This window comes from Aspergillus udagawae, assembly GCF_001078395.1.
Source record: "Aspergillus udagawae IFM 46973 DNA, scaffold_4, whole genome shotgun sequence".
Classification (NCBI taxonomy): Eukaryota; Fungi; Ascomycota; class Eurotiomycetes; order Eurotiales; family Aspergillaceae; genus Aspergillus; species Aspergillus udagawae.
Genome location: NW_025091267.1, coordinates 1,684,370 through 1,698,651, shown reverse-complemented (window position 1 = coordinate 1,698,651; position 14,282 = coordinate 1,684,370). Strand labels below are relative to the sequence as shown.

Below are 14,282 nucleotides of genomic sequence, written 5' to 3'. Positions count from 1 at the left end.
CGCTCACGACCGGTTATAGCCAAGATGGATTCAGAAGATGAACATATTACATACTCCTCAGAAGAACTTCATGAGACGCTAACGAAGCTGTCCATTAGTCCCAATCCCGAAGCTAACCTAGCGATCAGAGAATATTACCGCAAACTGGTTAATGGACAGAAAGACCCTTGGCTCCAAAAGCCGGAGATACCAACACCTGAAGAAATTCTACCGGGATCTTCAGACGAAGAGTGTGTGGAGCTCATGCCTAACAGGATAGAAGGTCCCTGGAGCTCCAAAGAAAGTTACTTGAGAGCACATTATGAACTCCTTCGAGAGGATGCTGTTGCTCCACTGCGAGATGCGGTGGCCTACGTCCGTAATGACCCGCAGATGATGGACTCTCGAGCTGTATCGATATACGAGAAGGTCAGTCTTCACTCTTGCTTCGCACCCTCAGGAAAGTCGAATAGCTGCTTACCAGAATTTGACTTAGGTTTACATGACTGGCATCACATTCGCCCAAACGGGCATTGCATTCCGAATCCGATTCTCCACTAACAGATCTGGAAAGAAGATTGTTTGGGAATACTCTAAACGGTTAATTACTGGATCGGTTGTTGCACTGTCTCCTGCAAATGATTCTTTCCGAAGCAAGTGTGTTATTGCTGTTGTTGCTGCGAGACCCTTAGAAGGGGTCAAGCAAGAGCCTCCGGAAATAGATATCTTCTTTGCCCAGCCCGAGGACGCCAATTTCGATCCTCATCAGGAATGGACTATGGTAGAAGCCAGAACAGGCTACTACGAGGCTATGAGACATACCATGACTGCTCTCCAGAGACTAAACCGTGAAAGGTGAGTGAACATAACTGGAAAAGTAACTCAGAACTAGCTGATCCCCACATTAGGTTCCCTTTAGCAGATCACATATGCGGCCTGGATCCCGATATTGATGCCCCGGATTATGTCAAAGAATCCCCTAACGTGGACATCCAGTCAGTTATTGGCCGAGGGGACGAAGAGGCAAAGATCAACCTCTTGGAAGGTTGGCCAGAATCGCCAACAGGTGATCTCGACAAGTCACAGTGGACAGCACTGGAGCAGATCCTCAGCAAAAAATTAGCCATCATCCAAGGCCCCCCAGGCACCGGGAAAACACACGTTTCTGTGATTGCCTTGAAAATTCTGTTGTCTAACATACAGCCTAATGATCCTCCTATAATAGTTTCCTCTCAAACAAATCATGCCTTGGATCAACTTCTGCGACACATTTCGGTTTTCGAGAAGGACTATATTCGTTTAGGAGGGAGAAGCAACGACCCCGAAATCAAGAAGCGCACTCTGTTTTCTATCAGGCAAAATGGGCCGGCAGTCACAGTCCAAGGTGGCATGTATGGCCCGTCAATGAGGAAATACAAGACTCTGGTGACTACAATTGTGGAGTTGCTGGAGGCTTTTAGTCAAGAAGACGATGGGGCACCTCTCTCTTCGAAGCTTTTTGCGAAGCACGGGCTGCTGAGTGCAGAGCAATGCGATTCCCTTGCAAAGGGAGCCAAGGGTTGGATCCGTCCTGGTGCTGACGAAGATACTGATCCTCTAATTGCATGGCTCGGAGATCAAGTGGTCAAGTTCCAGGTAAAATACACGAAAGAGAACTTTGGCTTTGATGAAGACGAGGTAGACCTTGAATATGAACAGCTCAAAGAACTCGAGGCGGAGCAAGGGTTTGAAGAGGACGACTACGAAAATCTTAGAGGACAATTCATCTTTCTGCACGAAGTGATGTGCGGATTGGTTCCTGCCACTCTTCCAGAGACAGCCAGTCTGGACTACCTGGGGCACTCTGATATGTGGAAGGTCCCACTCAAGGCACGCGGTGCGGTTTATGATGCGCTACGGAGCCAGCTTAAGACGATTCTCTTGGAACAGTTCCGAAAGCTCGCCGCTGCCTACACAAGGAATTGCGAAGATCTTCGGATTGGAAAGTGGGAACGAGACTACCCCATTCTCCGGAAGGCCAAGATCATTGGTATGACTGCGACAGGCTTGAGCAAATACAGGGCCCTGATTTCTAGTGTGAAACCAAAGATCATCCTGATCGAAGAAGCAGCTGAGGTCATTGAGGCCCCGATAGCCGTTGCCTGTCTTGACTCGGTCCAACACATGATACTCGTGGGCGATCACCAACAGCTCAAGGGTCATTGCGCAGTGCAAGACCTTGAAGGTGAACCTTTCCATCTGGATGTGTCCATGTTCGAACGGCTTGTGAAGAACGGAATTAGGTACGTTACTCTAAGCCTCCAGAGGCGTATGGTGCCGGAAATTCGCCGCCTGTTGGAGCCTATCTACGGAGAACTGCAAGATCATCGGAGTGTCCTCCGGCGTCCAAAAGTCCCGGGCATGGGCGACCTCCGATCTTTCTTTTTCTCGCACAGCTGGCCAGAAAGCAGTGACAGCCTGGCGTCCAAATACAACGTGATGGAGGCGGAAATGATCGTGGGATTCTTTGTTTACCTTGTACTCAACGGCGTCTCGGTCGACAACATAACTGTTTTGACGTTCTACAATGGTCAGAGGAAGAAAATATTGAAGCTGATGAGGAGTCATTCGTACCTCCAGGGCCAGTATGTCAAGGTCGTGACGGTCGATTCATTCCAAGGAGAAGAGAATGATATTGTCATTCTCTCCTTGGTGAGAAGCTCAAACGCAAAGGGGATCGGGTTCCTGTCAGTGCAAAACAGAGTCTGCGTTGCACTGTCCAGAGCAAAGAATGGGTTTTATATCTTTGGGAACGCAAAGCTCCTTTACACTGCCGATGCCCTTTGGCGGAAGGTGATTACCATCATGGCCAGCGAGTGCCCTTGCCGAAGCATCGGATTCCAACTGCCTTTGACGTGCCAGAAACACCGCAACACTACTCTCAAGCAAGGTTGGTCTTTCTGTTCATACGATAATGGTCTCAAGAACTTATGCTGACTCGGGGTGTTGAAGAGCCTTCGGACTGGGTAAAAACGAATGGTGGATGCCGACAACCATGCGACGAGCCACTGGATTGTGGACATAAGTGTGCCCTTCAATGCCATAGGTGAGTCATCAGACGGCTTTGACGCCGAGCAGCTCCTACTGACGCAGTGTCTTTCAAGCTTCCCACATGATATGGTCGAGTGTGAACAGCGTTGCAACCTCCGAATGCTTTGTGGTCATGTCTGCGACAAACCCTGTTCGGGAAATCATGACTGTTTCTGCAAGTGCGAGTTGAGTTCATCGATGTTATCAGAAGTGGAACCGGCAAAAGTGGCAGGGTCTTCGATTGACCATCGGCCGAAGGTCTCGACGGAGGAGGAACTAAAGAAACAGGCAATCAGAGGCTACCAAGAATTTGCGCAATGGGGAGCTAAGCAGCAAGATATTCGTTTGCTCAGAAGAGCAAACCCGAGAAGCTTGGCCACGATGCAGAGAGAAAATCACAATGCTATTCTGACCAGCGATTCCAGCTCAACGCGTCATAGGAAAGGAAAGAAGAAGGCCTCTGCAGTCTCTGCTAAAAAGGACGGGATACCGAGGGCCGCGCAACAGGGGACGCTTCTGGACGACTGATCTGTCGAAGTCAACAGTGCATGTTGATATTGCTTGTGGCAGATACGAGCGAGCCTATCCCCGTGAGTTTGTACGATAGTCAGCTGGGTGAAGAGAAGGAAGAAGTATGGAGCAGATTCGGCCTAGCAAAGTTTCTGCAATATCATATGAAACATCGAAGATTTTGAGTGCTCTTTTTTTCCCGCCAGGGCGTCTGTGATCCCTCAGATCATTGTGTGAGAAGGCTTATAGGGTTCAGGAGCAGAGAAAGTCTTAAGTACTTTAGGGCTGGACTTGAGCAAATGTAACCAACCCCCCCTACCCATAACCCACAACGATAGGTAGAACAGCTGCGCAGGTGCTCTTTTGCTGTAAAAGGTCATAGATACTTGCAGGTAACCTTAGATCTTAGAGATGGAATCAACGGTAGCCTTAAGGGTCTTGACCCACTCTATGGAAAGGAACTGATCGCGGAACTGGAAGCTGTTCTGTATCTAACCGAAGTTATCTACCCGAGGGTAAAGTGCAAACAGATCGATTGATTACTCTTGATATCCATCGTGTCTAGTTGATATGATAGATCCCCAGTCCGGTGGCATCCTGCAGTCAGTTTGAGAATAGTGCTGTTTTACTGTTGTTTGTTGTTCCGGTTCAGATACCAGCCAGTACTTGGTACTTACTACTACAGTTTGGTGCAGCAGATCCAGGCCCACCTAACTAACAGCGTTCCATGTTTTTGTGCCCCCTTTCATTTTCACGCTGCAATTTGTGTCTGGCATCTCGGCCCGCCAATTGGAATCCGACGCCCAGGCTATCTCCATGGTCCGTCAGCCTCCACTTACCTACCTACATTATGGTCCTTACCCTTGCCTACGGAGTAGACACCTATTATTATTTCCTTCCCATCTATCTATCTAGTCTATGGTCTGGATGGAACAGTCGAGAATCCCGCCAGTTCCTTTCTTAATCTTCACTAGCTCGGTTGCGTTTCCGGAACTTTCCTCAAAGGCATGGGTGTGTTTGTGTTACTTCGTTTACTACAGCTAGTACCTCCTAGAATCATGCTATACGCTCTCAGCCCTCTCAGGTACTTTTCCTGAATCTTCTGGCTGGCTCGATCCGGTACACAAGCCACATAGTCTGTTATACACCTACATCGTCCACAACCCCTCTTTGGGCGGCCGATTACCTGGGTCCCTGCCGCCTCTTCCCTCTGATCAGATTATGAAATTTAGACTATCATTACTCGCTTCGGATTTCCATTGTCACAGCGGTCACAATACCTGACCGCTCGGCCCTATCCACATGGCTGAGTTTGTCCGTGCTGAGATCTTGGGTACGAAATTCGAATACACTACGAGGCATGTTTGTTTTCTGCTCGTTGCGCTTGGTCTTGGACCAACGGCTGCCGAGAAGATCAAGGTAGTCCGGCTAACTACTATGATTTAGATATGTGAACCCGCAGCCCATTGGTATGGGGTCTTTTGGCCTCGTCTGGTACGTACTTACGACGGTGGCATTGCCCCTGCTTACTGACTTTTGAAACTTCTAACTGCGTATCGTTACTAATAAAGCGTGCACCACCAGCTCGGCCTTCGATCAGATAACCCAGCAGCCAGTTGCATTGAAAAAGATTATGAAGCCTTTTGACAGCTCGTCTCTGGCTAAGCGTACATATCGGGAAATCAGGCTACTGAAGTATCTTCGACATGAAAATGTATGGCGTCCTGATCCTGTTGCCGAGGGGGAGGTTGACCCTGGATTCTAGCTCATTTGCCTGCGCGATATTTTCATATCTCCTTCGGAGGACATGTAGGCGACTATTCTCGTGGCATCTTCGCCTTCTTTATGTTCAATGCCTTTTGCTGGTATACTGATATCAGGTTAGCTACATAGCTACAGAACTTCTAGGGACTGATCTCGGACGCCTGTTGAGCATCAAACCTCTTGACAGCAAATTCGCACAATACTTCATCTACCAGATCTTAGTATGAACGCCGACGCTGAGGATGACACCAATATGCCTTGCTGACTGTCAATAGCGAGGCCTGAAATACATCCATTCCGCCAATGTGATTCACCGTGACCTGAAACCAACCAACATTCTCATCAACGAAAACTGCGATTTGAAGATATGCGATTTCGGTCTCGCCCGGCTGCAGGAGCCCCAGATGACCGGCTACGTTGCAACCAGATATTACCGCGCCCCGGAAATCATGCTAACATGGCAGAGATACGGAGTTCAAGTGGACGTTTGGAGTGCCGGCTGTATCCTCGCTGAGATGCTACGGGGTAAGCCGCTTTTTCCTGGAAAGGACCACGTTCACCAGTTCCACCTCATCACAAATATCCTTGGAAATCCTCCTGATGCGGTGATTGAGAAGATCACCAGTAAGAACGTAAGTCGCACGGGGACACTTGACTCACTAATCCAAGATTCGCCTCCTCACTGATTTTGACATATAGACTGTGAACTTTGTTCGATCTTTGCCGTCACGGGAGGCTCGAGACTTATCAACTGTCGTCCCGAAAGATACTGATTTCGATGGTAAACACCCTCTGTGGAAGATAAAAAGAATGGCTGGACAGAGATAATGACACACGCCTCTATAGCCATTGACCTTCTCAAGAAGATGCTGGTTATCGATCCCGACACAAGAATCTCCGCCCAAGACGCTTTGAGACATCCCTACCTGGCTCCGTATCATGATCCTACGGACGAGCCTGTAGCTTCAGGGCCTTTCGATTGGTCATTCGACAGAGCAGACCTCCCGAAAGAGACTTGGAAGATTATGATGTCAGTGTTTGAATTCCGTTCACCTTGATACTTGACTGATGTGCGACCGTCCTTATAGATACTCCGAGGTTCTTGACTATCTCAACGTTGACAACCCAGCCGACCCAGCCACGTTTGATCCATCTACCCCCTTTGATCCTAGTGCTCTTGAGCGAGGGTTTTCAGAATTTCTCAGTGATTCCGGCCAAATTTAATTTTAAGGCTAATTGGTTGCGCAATCCTCAAGCCGCCCATTGTCTGTCTAACCGGCCAAGTGACTAGGTAATGGTATTTTGCAGAAGACGGTTCCATGGAACATGTAGATCGTCCACCCAACCTCGAAAGTCGGTTATCCAACCGCAGGGCTGGTGAGAACTCAAAAATACTGCCGTTACGCCGAAAGTGATTCTTTCGTGATGAGATTGACATCACAGCACGTCAAGCCTTCTTTCCTAATGTCTGAGCGAGATATCCGAGCCTGAGATTTTTATTTTCATGATTGATAATGAAAGTATTGATGATCCTTTTTACTTATTCCTCAACTTGCTCTGTAGAAGTGCTCAACCACTGTACAAGATAGGAATCCTCTTTTTTCCTTGTCTGTGTACCAATACTCACTAACAAGTCCCGCCATTTGGCTGGAGGTAAGCCATCAGACCATGGAATTGAGTGGCCTGACTCGAGCTCTTCAGAACTGTGTTGTTTTGATATTGCTTTTCGTGTCCCATTCTTACTCATATCAGAAGACAACATGTTTTTCAACGCTCAAAATCTCCTGCTTGGCTCTCTCGGTCTCGCATTACTCACAAACCCTGCCAATCCATCACCAGCACCTACACCTGCGAACCATCCTGTGAGATGGGCCCTCCATCTCTATCAGAACACCCGGTGCTCAGGAGTAGATACCGTCTACTCGGGCTCTTGCTCACTCACATGCGAGAATGAGATCTTGAACGGTGGTGCGTTGGGCTACATCAGTGTGATGCAGCAACCGGCTTGCGAGGTGGTTCTGTTCAGCGATGAAAATTGTAAAAGGTCGATTGGCACTATTGCGCCGCATAGTCCGAGGAAGTGTCAGGTTCCCAAAATTGAAGGGAAGAAGGCTGAGATCCGCAGTTTCGAGGTGAGGTGTTAGTGACAGCGTGATTTAATAAATGTCTTGTCTGTATGACGTATGGGTGTTTATTGCAATTTAGAAGATGTGAGAGATTAAAAAAACAAAAAGTTCTCCCAATGGATATCCCAAATACTCCAGAAACCAGGAGACAATGAGAACTACGAGACTGTACCGCTATTGTCCGCGCAGGAGAACGCTTGGTCGATCCGTCCGTTGTGGTACGCATCCATGATCTGCACCACTACCCCATACGTGCCTCCGATAGTCATGAAGACCCCCAGTAGAATCATACCCACATGTAGACCGTAGATGACGAGCCGCCCGACACTCCCACGCCGGTAGTGCTTGTGACTATAAAGCCACAGCCACCCTGGCAAGCAGATCGCCAGCGGCGCATAGCAGAGACTCCCCACCAATGCAAGGACATACGTGAAGATGGGAATGGCGCTCGCCAGAATGAATGAGATGGCGGACAGGGTTACGGTGCAGCCCAACCAGGTCCCCCAGTGAATGACGGTGTTTGCCTGGAGATGTTTCGAGTGGCGCAGGATCCGCACGAAGAGGTACTTTGCGCCGACGTGCACGTACAGCGCGCCGCTGACGGCGAGGCCGGGGAGGGCGATGCCGTACGCGACGCGCTTGACGGTCTCGCCTGCGCTGCCGAGCGAGGGCGAGGCGATCCACTTCCCGCACCAGGCGTAGATGACCAGGCTGAAGGCGAGGTAGGAGGTCGTCACGAAGCTCATGCTCAGGTACACGGCTTTGGGGTAGTCTCTGGGCGTGCGCATCTCGGAGATGACGGGAAGGAAGGCGGAGGTTGCAGCGCTGGAGCAGAAGATTGTTGCTGAGGCGGTGATGCCTGCGGCGAAGGTGGGATGGCCGATGGCGCGGAAGCCGAGTTCGAAGGGGCCGGTTTGGGGGGCTGCGGCGGGCCGATCGCGGGTTGTGACGCCGATTCTGCACGAGTCTTCGTCAATTTGTTTGTCCTGGAAAGTGAGAGTGGGGAGACTTACACAATGATAAACACGGCAGCGAAGACGCTGAAGAACCCAACCCAGGTGAGCCAGCCGACATGGGCGAACTTGCGGACGCTCGCGAAGAGGGCCACGATGGCCGTTGAGACGAGAGACCAGTACACGGTGCACATTGCATGACGGGACAGGGCATTGAAAGCAGCCGAGACGCCGATGATGCCGGAGGAGGCAGTGATCACATAGGCCAGGATGAACATCACGCCTACGATCTCTCGCATGAGCGGACCCCAACGGCCTCCGGCTAGATGCACCATGTCCACGATCGAATGGCAGCCGGGATATGAGTTTCGGAAGTTGCCCAGGACAATAGCGCCATAGGCGTTGAGGGTGCACCAGCCTACAAGGTTGACGGCTCCCGGGAACGCACCCAGGTCATACATGACCGAGGGAATGGAGAGGATGCCGGTAGCAAAGATCACTATAGGGTTTAGTCAGAGCATGCCATAGTGTCAAAGCAGATATGATATACCCTTGAGGAAGATGACAGCGGCCTGAAGCCAACCGACAGTGCGAAAGTCCACCTGGCCCTCTCCTTTCTTGAAGATCTCAAAGCTATCTTCACCGGACTGGTACTTCTCGGACTTGGAAACCGCGACATCGTCTGCGAACGGTCCAGCGGGCGAAATTTTGAGGTCTTTGGCCTCAGCAGGAGAAATTGACATGGTGGTCGCAGCTCAATTAGAATGATGGTCTGCGAATCCAACTTCGCCATATGTGTCGTGGATGTTGGGTTTTTATATACCCCATCATTGCCATACTGCTCACTTGGACGACCAAACTGGTTTCAGGACACACGATAAGGTTTCCATCCCAAGCATAGACTACAATCATGATATCCCATAGGGCATTGATAAAACCAACCGGTCTCCACGTGCCGATCCACATTCTACAAACAAAGATAAGAGGATGGAAAACGCTAAACCCCATAGTTGGAGTAATGATGAGCCAAAAAAACGATGGGGTAAGGAAGATTGACAATCATTTTGAGGATTACAAGTCGTAACTGCTAGTCACTAACATAGGAGTCTGGGGTAATTTCAGTATCTGCAGCTTCACTTCTGGCAGTTGGAGTATCGGAGGAGTGTTGGAGACGATCCATCTGTTGGCTATCACTGATGGCATTTGAGCACCTTGAAGTTTAATACCTGAGACAGTTGATATCAATTTTGGAGAATTGCCATAGTAATTAAGATAAGCGGACTCTATGTAATTATTTCCTGAGAATGGCTCCTGGTTCGGCTGGCATGAGCGCGCCTTCAGGTGCTGGGTTTTCCTTCTTGAAGATATCGCAAACCTGCTCCATAGTCACGAATTCCACTCCGTCGTGCTTCTTAAAGTGCTCGATGAGTCTTTCATGCATGAGAAGCACAGGTGGCCGTCCAGAAACGTCGGGATGGATTGTGATTGGGAAGATGAATGTGTCATACTCCCGGTAAAAATAGTCAAAGTGATCGCGCCAGATGTCTTCGACATCACGAGGGTTGACGAATCCATGACTGTTCGAGGCTGCTTTGATGAACATCATCGGAGGCAGGTCGTCGATGTACCAGTTTGCAGGGATCTCTACCAGCCCCGTCTCCTGACCAGGAACCAGAGGCTTCATCCACTCTTCTGCTCTCTTGCTGTAGTCGATCTTGGTCCAGGAATCTCCTGTTCGCAGATAGTACGCTTGGCAGTCTTCGTGGCTCATGCTATGGTCGTACTCGATCCCGTAGTCCAAAAGCAATTGAGCCCCTTCTTTGCTCGTTTCCCACCTACGGCTCTGTATCAGCAGGAGGCTATTTGCAACATACAGAAAAAGAACCTACCACGGGGCAACGCTTCCACGAGGTGGCTTTCCGCAGAACTCGGTCAACATCCGGTAGGTTTTGTCTAGGACATCCCGCTGCTGTTCGAACGTCATGTCCTTCGGGTTCTCGTGCGAATATCCATGGAGACCGATCTCATGGCCAGCGTCGCGCACGGCAGCCATCTCTTCGGGGAATGATTCTAACGAGTGACCCGGGATGAACCATGTCGATTTGATACCGTACTTGTCGAAGAATTTTAGAAGACGCCTCGTGCCGACAGTGGCAGCCCAAATTCCTATTCATGGCAAGTCAGCAACTGAGCAACCCCTAGAATCCACATTGACTGCATGAATCACCTCTGCTGATATCATTTGTTGAGTCTTCTCCTCCGTAAGAACCAAGCCAGCCGGCGACTGCATCGACATCGACGCCATAAGTGACGAGAACGCGCTTCTTGCCCATTTCTACGATTTCCAGCTTGTGTCGAGGTTAGAGAGTTTCGTTGGTGGAGGTGTAAATGTGGGAATATAACCAACTCTAAATCGTCGGTGAAGTGCCACAAGGTCGTGTCCAAGGATATATATTGTTGGTTAGAAGTATTTCCAATTAGGCGCAATGATTTCGACTAGTCAGTCTCGGATCGTTCGATTTGAGTCTGTAGCAAAAAAGGCAGGCTGGACGCTTATCCTGTGCGGAGATGGGGGAATTTCCCCTCATCCCAGGATAATGGATCTGATAGCAGTGACTATTCTGATATGGTAAGGCTCATTCGGCCGTTAATCATTATTGATAACTCCAGCCTAGAAGTGGGGCCCCGACAAGGAGAAGACTCCAAATATCGTCTCCAACATGCATGATAAGGGAGCTTTCTGTGCAGTTGGAGTTGTTCAAGTTGGAGTACGTCCTTCTACGGCGATAGCTATCTTGAGTGCAGCTCTCGAGAATGAGGTTGTGTAACAGATTCTTTTCTTCAATCTCTCCAAGACATCGCTGGCCTCTTCCACGTGTCCAAGTTGTGCATATCCCAGGCTCATCATGTCAGTCCTGTTTACCTCGATTTCCGCGTAAGTTCGATCTCAGCATGATAGACTATAAGGACAGAACTTACGAAGCTCGTACAGAGACAACCCTGTGAAGAAGGAAGACGCGCAGCTCCTTCTGAATAATTTTGGCCTCTCAGTCAACCCCGATGAAGCAGATGATTTCCATACTCTCCTAGCAGCCGTCCATGATTGCGCAGAGGACGTCGCGAAACTACCAGATTACCAGCCTGTACCTGATCTATCACGTTATCCACGACAAAACATACGGCGACCGTCGCCGGAAGAGCAGGCTTTTGGTCAGGCGTGGGCGCATAAATTCTTGATCAAGGGTGACCCCGATGGAGGTCCCCTGGCTGGAAAGACGGTCAGCTTGAAAGACTGCATTGCAGTTGCTGGCGTCCCTCAGCTACTGGGCAGCGATGTGATTCCGGCTTGGACACCAATCACCGATGCGACAGTCGTTACGCGACTCCTGCATGCCGGCGCTGACATTCTGGGTACCTCGACATGCGAAAACTTCTGCCATTCCACCGGCTCCTATACTAGTGCTCAGGGTATAGTCGAGAATCCTTTTGCGGCTGGTTATTCTGCCGGTGGTAGCACATCTGGCGGGGCTGCTCTGGTGGCCGGTGGCTTGGTGGATATTACAATAGGTGGTGATCAAGGTGGGAGTATCCGAGTGCCCGCGTCACTATGTGGCTGTATGATTGCCCCAGATAAGACAGTTGAATGCCTCACTGATATTCTCCCGCAGGCGTTGGTCTGAAGCCCACACATGGCCTGGTTCCGTTCACCGGTATTGCAAGTGGCGATGCGGTGAATGACCATGCCGGACCACTGGCTCGGAACGTGCAAGATATTGCCCTCTGCCTGGATGCTATCAGTGGCTATGACGGAATAGACGACAGATCGCTCGGCAGTCCCAAACCCGGATCAACAGCGTTTGCTCAGACACTTCAGGCAGAACCGACGAGGCTCGACGGCTTCAGGATTGCCTTGTTGAAAGAAGGATTTGAGCACGCGGCTGTCGATCCCGCAGTTAGGGACTGTGTCAGAATGGCCGCCCAGAAATTCAAAGAGCTTGGTGCCATAGTTGAGGAGATTTCACTCCCCGAGCACTTGCAAGGCCCCGCCATCTGGACCATTCAACAGCGCATAGCAGGCTCCATGAATCTCCTGGGGAATGCCCACGGAAGAAGAGGCCTGTATCTGACTGAAATGGAGCGCGCAAGACTCCCGTGGACGAACGATAGCTATCAGAGAGCCTTTCCAGCAACGAAGAACGTCATCATCAATGGGTTGTACCTTAGCTCGCGGTTCCCGGATCTCTACGGCAAAACCATGAACATCGGCCGGAGGCTTCGAGATCTCTACGAGACGATCTTTGAGAAGTACGATGTGGTGATCATGCCTACTACTCCGGTCGTTGCACCTAGACACGGGAAGCGTGGTCTTCCATTGGAGTCGGTGAAGCCGAGCATGGGTCTCACGATAAATACTGCAATTTTTGACGTAACTGGCCAGCCCGCAATGTCCATTCCTGTTGGATTTGCCCCTGCCAAGGACGATGCGGACGTCCAACTGCCGGTGGGGATGCAGATTGTAGGAGGACTGTGGCAGGAATCGAAAGTCCTGCGAGCCGGTCATGCATGGGAGACCCACTTCAACTGGAAGGAGAAAATTTTACAATGAATGTTTAGAATAGATAAGGTCAATTCGACAATACCTGTTGTAGAGGCTAATCCGAGTCCGTGTGAAGTACGTTTTGCCTTCGGTCTTTGCCGAGAGTCTAGTTGATAATATAGCCACCATCAACAACCATAGCATGGCCCTGCACGAAGGAGGCAAACGTCGAACATAAAAAGAGAACCGCATCTGCCACCTCTTCTGGCTTGCCCATCCGTTTCATCGGCGCAATATCCACGGCAGGCCGTAACCGCGCACGTACCTCCTCATTGCCGCTTGTCATCGGGGTCTCAATGACCCCCGGACAGACACAATTCACGCGGATACCGTCCGCAGAATAATCTATTGCATCGGCTCGAGTCATGCCGATAATGGCGGCTTTGGAGGCACAGTATGCTGCTGTTGTTTTTCAAAAGAGTATCAGTAAACGCTCAAGTAGTATCTCGAGTTGAAGAAACAGGAGCGCTTACGAGCTTCAGGACGTGAGACAATCCCCAGCTGACTGGCGATATTGACAATACTCCCCCGTTGCGGCTCACGGCCCGGATCATGGCTCGGTAGAGGATCCTGTTTGAGCATCTGCTTTAACTCTGCTCTGGATGACAGCCAGCAACCCCTGTAATTAATGTTGGTAATCCGGTCAAAGACCTCCGTGCTTGTCTCTGTTGATCGACCCGAGTCCCCAAGTATCCCGACGCAGTTCACTGCATAATCGAGACGACCGAATGTGCTCACCACTTCATTCATAAAGGCCTCGACGAATTGCTCATCCGCCATATTCCCTGCTCTCACTACCAGACGAATGTTGGGGTGGAGAGAGAAAATAGCATCTCGTGTCTTTGTCAGAGAGGATTCGTTGATGTCTGTTATGGCTACTCGCTCGCATCCTGCGGAGGCAAATGCTTTTGCAACAGCTGCACCAATCCCTAGGAAATTTCAGCAACAAGGGATTGCCTTTTCTGAAGACTTGCTCGAGACGATGTCTAGGGTAGATAAGACTGTACCTGTTCCGCCAGCCCCTGTGATGACTGCAACACCGGGGAATGAATACGTTCGCACCATAGCTGTATTTTTCGAGATAGTATCTTCTATCTCGCTATTGCCGACGGTGTTGAAATCGCTTAACCAGACCCCAAGTATCCTGCTAGATAATGATCTTGATGCTTATCGTGGGAGTGGGGTAAGGAAGAGCAGAAGGTATCTAGTTACCTATCCGTTGGGGTCATCTGCTTTACCTACCTAATTATCTATCTACCCCGCTCAGCCGTTGGAGTCAACCAC

The 14,282-nt window shown here is 50.1% G+C and overlaps 6 protein-coding genes across 6 annotated transcripts; 3 read left to right on the top strand and 3 right to left on the bottom strand.

Moving 5' to 3' along the window:
• Positions 1 to 24: 24 nt before the first annotated feature.
• Positions 25 to 3,576, top strand: Aud_005987 (putative DEAD box helicase involved in nonsense mediated decay; the record flags this gene model as incomplete). Its single annotated transcript, XM_043290896.1, has 4 exons — positions 25 to 408; positions 476 to 834; positions 888 to 2,908; positions 3,257 to 3,576. 4 exons carry the CDS (start codon positions 25 to 27, stop codon positions 3,574 to 3,576), a joined length of 3,084 nt encoding a protein of 1,027 aa, XP_043146831.1.
• Positions 3,577 to 4,860: 1,284 nt separating this feature from the next.
• mpkC (mitogen-activated protein kinase mpkC) lies at positions 4,861 to 6,546 on the top strand (the record flags this gene model as incomplete). The annotated part of the gene is made up of 9 exons (XM_043290895.1): positions 4,861 to 4,916; positions 5,005 to 5,052; positions 5,143 to 5,272; positions 5,324 to 5,367; positions 5,444 to 5,543; positions 5,598 to 5,954; positions 6,022 to 6,103; positions 6,169 to 6,352; positions 6,411 to 6,546. 9 exons carry the CDS (start codon positions 4,861 to 4,863, stop codon positions 6,544 to 6,546), a joined length of 1,137 nt encoding a protein of 378 aa, XP_043146830.1.
• A 1,060-nt stretch (positions 6,547 to 7,606) lies between these two features.
• Positions 7,607 to 9,144, bottom strand: Aud_005985 (putative neutral amino acid permease; the record flags this gene model as incomplete). The annotated part of the gene is made up of 3 exons (XM_043290894.1): positions 7,607 to 8,405; positions 8,462 to 8,900; positions 8,952 to 9,144. 3 exons carry the CDS (start codon positions 9,142 to 9,144, stop codon positions 7,607 to 7,609), a joined length of 1,431 nt encoding a protein of 476 aa, XP_043146829.1.
• Positions 9,145 to 9,692: 548 nt separating this feature from the next.
• Aud_005984 (polysaccharide deacetylase family protein) lies at positions 9,693 to 10,734 on the bottom strand (the record flags this gene model as incomplete). The annotated part of the gene is made up of 3 exons (XM_043290893.1): positions 9,693 to 10,236; positions 10,291 to 10,567; positions 10,629 to 10,734. 3 exons carry the CDS (start codon positions 10,732 to 10,734, stop codon positions 9,693 to 9,695), a joined length of 927 nt encoding a protein of 308 aa, XP_043146828.1.
• A 573-nt stretch (positions 10,735 to 11,307) lies between these two features.
• Positions 11,308 to 13,007, top strand: Aud_005983 (putative amidase; the record flags this gene model as incomplete). The annotated part of the gene is made up of 3 exons (XM_043290892.1): positions 11,308 to 11,336; positions 11,394 to 12,016; positions 12,070 to 13,007. 3 exons carry the CDS (start codon positions 11,308 to 11,310, stop codon positions 13,005 to 13,007), a joined length of 1,590 nt encoding a protein of 529 aa, XP_043146827.1.
• Positions 13,008 to 13,104: 97 nt separating this feature from the next.
• Aud_005982 (SDR family NAD(P)-dependent oxidoreductase) lies at positions 13,105 to 14,063 on the bottom strand (the record flags this gene model as incomplete). Its single annotated transcript, XM_043290891.1, has 3 exons — positions 13,105 to 13,400; positions 13,472 to 13,927; positions 14,006 to 14,063. 3 exons carry the CDS (start codon positions 14,061 to 14,063, stop codon positions 13,105 to 13,107), a joined length of 810 nt encoding a protein of 269 aa, XP_043146826.1.
• Positions 14,064 to 14,282: the final 219 nt, after the last annotated feature.